Consider the following 6040-nt stretch of genomic DNA (forward strand, 5'->3'; position numbering starts at 1 on the left):
CTCTTATCGAGCCACGATCTGGCTGAAACTTTATGCTGTGATCTGGCATGTCTCCTTGATCGGACGCAGCCGGTATTTTGATCGTACCTGTAGAAGCGCGCTGATCGGCTCGCTCACGGTCACGATTTGTGCGCTGCACTCACAGTCATGCAGCCCAGACATCGTCAAAAATAAAAAAAATAAACGTAACGCTCGACACGAAACGTATTCGCAACTCCCAGATCACCGGTACAGCTAGAGACCACAACGAAGTGGCAGCAAGCAGGCGGCCATGCCAACAAGCAAACCTGTGAGAATAAACGGGCAGCGGCAGATAATTTTTATAGTTCGACTGAGTTCGGCGGAGCGTGATTTACGCGGCTGCGCCCTCCCGAATGAAAAGCGACCGGAACTGACGCTACGACGCTGTACCGTTGCCTAGACAACCCGGCGCGCGGCAGGGCGGGAAGGCGGAAGCTGCGTCGTCACCTCATTGGCTCTTCGCCTCCTCTTGCTTCAAAAGATGCATAGTCCCTTTTTTTCTTTCTCCGCGTCTCGCGCTCTGGGGAATAATTTTAAACGTGTGATTGGTTTTATGTGCGGTCTAATCAGAGACGTGGTCCGTGCGTTGTGTATTAATCGTGCCCCACCTCAACTCAAAGCCTCGGCACGCGCTGGAAGATGGATCCATGGAGGCCGGTACGAGCAGTTGCAACGTGGCCGGTATCGGCGGTCGGTATACTACCGTCAATATGGAAAGTTTCAGGCAAGTGTCCTTTCATTTGGTGCTCCTTTATTTGATTACGTGTTATTGTTGGCTGTAGAAGTATCTCATTGTGATCCCATAGCATAATTCACTAATGTAACCGCAAAATCAGTTGCACGCAGGACTACTGCAAGATGGCTACCTCGATTGCCCCCGTGTGACTAACGTTTCTGTGGCCACGTCGGGCGTGGTGCGCCTGCATAATCCCGCTTTGTTTCTGTGCGCTTGAACTATCGGAAATGTGGTGTTCTTGCGAGTTCAGCGCGGCTTATAACACGGTCGTTCGGTTTGTATCGCGTAGAAAAAGAAGTGACGACTGGCTTCGCCTTTCGAAAGTATACCGGCGCAATATTGTCTCTCCCTGGCGCGCTCACGTACTGCATGCTACTGCTGCTTGCCGGACGCCTTCCTTCAGCGTGTTTTGGGCTGTCTTTCGCCGTTTGTGTGTGTGTGAGCGCGCGCCTACGTGTATTGTAAGCGCTTTACGTGTGCGTGCGTGCGTTCGTGTGTGTTTCTTTTTCTGAGCGTTTTGTATATGCGTGCGTGCATGTTTTTTGAGTGTTTTGTATGTGTGCGTGCGCGCGCGTGCTTGTATGCGGGTCTCTATGTGCTTGCGCGTGCGTGCGTTCGTGCGTGTTTTGTGAGCGCTTTGTATGTGCGCGCGTGCCTGTTGTGTGAGTCCTTTGCATGTGTGCGTGCGTGCGCGCGCGCGCATTGCTGCTATACGAGCATTTTGTGTGTGCGCGCGTGCTTGTATGCGGGTCTCTATGTGCTTGCGCGTGCGTGCGTTCGTGCGTGTTTTGTGAGTGCTATGTATGTGCGTGTTTTGTGAGCGCTTTGCGAGTGCTCGCGTGCTTGTATGCGGGTCTCTGTGTGCGCGCGCGCGCGTGCGTGCGTCCGTGCGTGTTTTGTGAACGCTTTGTCTGTGTGCGTGCGTGCGTGCGTGCGTGCGTGCGCGCGCGTACGTGTTTTGTGAGCTTTTTGCGCGGGCGCGCGTGCTTGTGTGTGTGTGTGTGTGTGTGTATTGCATAAAGTCGGTAGTTTTATACGCAATAAACCTCTTCAAAATTGGTGCAGCGGCTGTCCCCACCCAGAAAACAGAGTTTGGTGTCGAGCCACCCTGGAAGCCACCCTAGGATATATGGAGGCGCCGGAGGACCAGTGGAAGGTGTAAGTTTCCTCCTTTTCCCCTCCTCTACCCTGATGAATCCACTTCCTTGATTGTTATTGTGAAATAAACGTTTCACCAACAGCATAAATACATGAATCAGAAATCCGCAAAGTGTGTTTCACGATTACACTAATTTCGATCATGAACCGTGTACCTTGGGTTAGTCCACATTGCCTTGAAGTAGGCAACTGCTTATGGAGGCGGCGGCGGGCGAAATGCTGCCGCCGCTTTTCGCCCGCACAAAAAATGTTTTGCCTACAAATGGAAAAACACCCGTGTCCCGTGCATTGGGGGCACGTTGAAAAGCACCTGGGGGTGAGAATCAATCCAGAGTCACCCGCTATCGCGTGCCCCTTAATCAAATCGTTGTTTTGACACGTAACACTCCCGAATTCAAAGAGACAACTGCTTAAATTGTGAATAGCTGGTTATTTGCGATGTTCCGTGTATATAGCAATTGGTTTCAGCAGCTTTTAATAATTTGAATATATGAAGTGCTAAGCTTTAGGTCTTTCTTGGTGGTTCGCATGCCCTTCGAAAATTTTCCCCTATAGCCCAATTATAATTCGTAAAAATGGAATTTATAAGGCATGCTCTGGCACTCGAGAATGTGTTTGATCTGGAGGTTTAGATTGAGAAGGTTGCAGCGAGTCCCATAATTTTTTATGCTTTACCAGTAGGAGTGTCAAAGTATAAAAAAAGCGTATGCGTGTGTAAATTGTTGAAAGCAAGTCATGTGGTGCAGGTGTGCGTTTGTGTGTAAGACTTCGCTCCTCGAAAGGGCAGGACTTGAGTAAAGCGACTTCTTGAACAACACTTTTCAATGTGGTGAACATGGTTTAAATAATGGATTTGAGACCTGCAAGGAGTTGCGACATTCTAACACATTCCTCTTCCATTTATCACGGAGTTGCCACTGAATTGTATGACTCACTGGTGCTGTTTGGCCAGAATTGGCGAGGAAACCCAATAATTAATCAAATTTGCTTCATTCACACTATTTATAGCCAGCATAGTAGCGCAAGTCACTAGTGTGATCGCGTATAGATTTGCAATGTGCCACTGAGATTAGTCATTACAATCAACTTAGCCACTTTCATAGCTGGTAATAAACTTAGAGAGCACTAAAAGAAATATTAAACAATGGAAATACTGCTGGCACAGCACTGGCAACAGTGTATGAGCAGGCAAGTGTATATGTGTGTGGAAATTTCAATGCAATGAACTTTCACTGCAACATCTGTGGTATGAGGCTTGTTTTTTTTCTCTCAGTAAGCTGTACAGAGTCCATGCTTTGATTTTTCTCTTGCCAACCAAAATAAGCTTTATTGCCAGTGATCTTGTCTCTCGTTCTAGTAGCATTTGTTTATGTGGAACTTAAAATGTCCTTTCTTGCAGGTCATCCAGATGACAGCCTCACAATTCCCAGCCTTTGTGCTCTCCATCAGAAACCCATCAGGGGGAAGCCACTTATGTTTGCCTTCAGAGAAGACAACATTGTAAGTAGATATAGGCGTGTAGTCTAATACTCTAAACCAAGTTTCCATTTAATACGGTGAGGCTCCTTTGGTAGCCTTAGGTTGATATTTTGTGCAGTTGTGTGTGTGCAGTTTTAGATATTGCCGATGGTGCAGTGTACATTGCAGATATGATGACTCCGAAGCATATACTTGCAATTTCATCATTGCTTTTCATAATGAAGTTTTTCTATTGTGCGAGGATATTCAGAGATTGGGGCATTTCAGCATCATATTCTCTATTGTGCATTCAGTGCTCATTTCAAGTTACCCTCCTCCTACCAATTTATTTGCGGGAAAGGAGTGTTTACCCTATGCAATGCGCTTATTTTCTCATTGCATCAAACTACTCTACCTTTAATTCTCACATAATTCTCAAAACCTCAATATTTCGGCTGTTCTTTTTTGTTTTAAAAACAGTATCAAAATCAAAATGTGCTTGATTGCTTTCTAGACTGCAAGGGAATTCAAGAAATTGCAAGAAACCGTGGCTTCTTATGGTAGTTGAAACCCTCTTTTCAGCAAACCATGTGCCTATTTCATTTACTGAGCTGCTCATGAAATTCGCGAGAATGTTTGATTTAACACAGCCGTTACAGAAGAGAAAAAAAAAAGATTAACAGGTGCACTTTTCACGTGGAAGCAATGCTTTTGGATATTATCCAGGTGGCAAAAGTACATTTAGGAGTGAGAGGCAGAGAGGGTGGGGTGGGGAGCCAATTTGCAGCCATTGTGACTCATGCATGTAGTGGCAACACAGGATGAGAAATTGTGGCACCGCGGTCTAGTAAATAGGTCAGCACTTAAATAAACTCCCCAGCAGTGAGGGGAAATGTAGGATATGTTGTTCAATAAGATAGTGCTTTTAGGAGACAGCAGGAAATTTTAGGCTCTAGTTGAGCAGCTACATTATGAAGGACCACGTAAATTGTAGGAAGCCAACATAAACTGAGAAGGACGTACGTCACTGTTCAGAGCACGAAGTAGAAATTCGGAGCATCAGGAAGGATTGTAAGTATAAATAAGGGAATAGTACTTGTCAGCATATTGCCAAGGTAACACATTGAAACAAGGGCAAAAAATAGTTGACAGGGCATTCTATATTTTTGAGGGAAATGTGCTGAAACACTGATTCTTACTCAGTCAGTAAAGAAATATACAATAAATAAAAATAAGTATACAGAAAAGGCCTTACAGACTGCAGTGGAGAGTTGGACATTGTTGGGCTAGATGCAAGTACTGCTTTGCTACTCTAATGCAGGGCTGGTGAGAATGCGGTTGGGGGTTTCTTCATTTTCGTCTGTTGTGCACTGTCTCTGTACAATACTTCTCTTCATCTCGTAGTGTATAAATGTTGCGTTAAAAACACTTATTTTCTCATGCCTTGATCATAGCAGTCTTATTGTTTCTTCTCCCATAAAGTCTTCTGCTGCAGTGCTTCTGAAGTGCAACTGCATTGCAGGTTTTATATTGCACTCACATCCATGCTCTTGAAAAAATGCCCATTGCTGAGAGATATCGTTGGTAGAGTCTACATTTTATGCTCTTATTTTTCCATAGTGAAAAGGCTACTGTATATTCATTTTCGCTTCTATGCCATTTTGTATTCACGATGACTTATTGATCGCGGTTTCTAAATTTGAAAACTGGAAATTTTTCCTACCTTTCATTTGTCATGCCCAATTAAGCTGTGCCTTGTGTTCGGTCACAATAATTAGGAGTGTTGTTTTCAGAAGCTTGTTGCCTTATCAAATTCCCCACAGTGTATAGGATCGTAATGAAATGTAGAGTCAACTCTCATGATTCTGTTGTTCTTTTGCTAATGCAGGACGCCGGATTCCAGCACAGCTATCTCCTGCACTTATGGTCAAGATGCTCAGAAAATGGAGTCCCTGTTCCTTGTGGTTAACCGTGAACAGTATTCTCACTTTTATGAAAGCTAAAGGTGATGTCTTGCATAAATTACAATTTTGCAGCTCAAATGTATACACTTTATTCTAATTTGAAGCAACTAATATATGCTGTTTAATACTTTTATACTGTTTGATACAATCATTTCTAGTTGGAAAATATTAAGCATGATGGCCTGTGTTTAAAAAGTATGAACTCACACATTTGAAGCTTCATTCAGTAACCAGAGTATGGCTGATTTAATAAACATTATTTGCTCATTTATGTACAAGCCCTAATCTTCCATTATCGCACCAAGTACAAATAATTTAGAAATTGGCAATGTATCATCCGCATGTGGCCAGTAGAGTACCTTAATGAACAGTGGTTTGTTTTTATAAGGCCGCCATTGATATGGCACATCGCACCTAAACAGTAATAAATGTGGCATATTTAGGCTTTTGTCTTGCAGTAAAAAAAAAACATTTTCAAGCAACATATTTTATAACAGACCATGCAGTGCCTTCGCATTCAAAAATTTCAGGAAACCAGAATTGTAATTGGGAAATCTGCTACACAGCATCTTTAGCTCAGAGAACTCCATTTACATTTGAAAAAAAATTTAGGCGGGAAAAAAATTTTCTTGCTCAAGGAACCTTGTTGACGAGCAAAAATTCATGTTGATGCTCCTGGATCAAACCTTATTTAAAGCAAGTT

The 6040-nt window shown here is 43.8% G+C and overlaps 1 protein-coding gene across 1 annotated transcript; it reads left to right on the forward strand.

The window, feature by feature from the left end:
* Nucleotides 1–494: 494 nt before the first annotated feature.
* LOC125945209 (uncharacterized) lies at nucleotides 495–5472 on the forward strand. The gene is made up of 4 exons (XM_049666820.1): nucleotides 495–745; nucleotides 1823–1915; nucleotides 3315–3415; nucleotides 5262–5472. Exons 1-4 carry the CDS (start codon nucleotides 503–505, stop codon nucleotides 5374–5376), a joined length of 552 nt encoding a protein of 183 aa, XP_049522777.1. The 5' UTR covers nucleotides 495–502; the 3' UTR covers nucleotides 5377–5472.
* Nucleotides 5473–6040: the final 568 nt, after the last annotated feature.

This window comes from Dermacentor silvarum, chromosome 4 (genome assembly GCF_013339745.2).
Source record: "Dermacentor silvarum isolate Dsil-2018 chromosome 4, BIME_Dsil_1.4, whole genome shotgun sequence".
In the NCBI taxonomy this organism is placed as follows: domain Eukaryota; kingdom Metazoa; phylum Arthropoda; class Arachnida; order Ixodida; family Ixodidae; genus Dermacentor; species Dermacentor silvarum.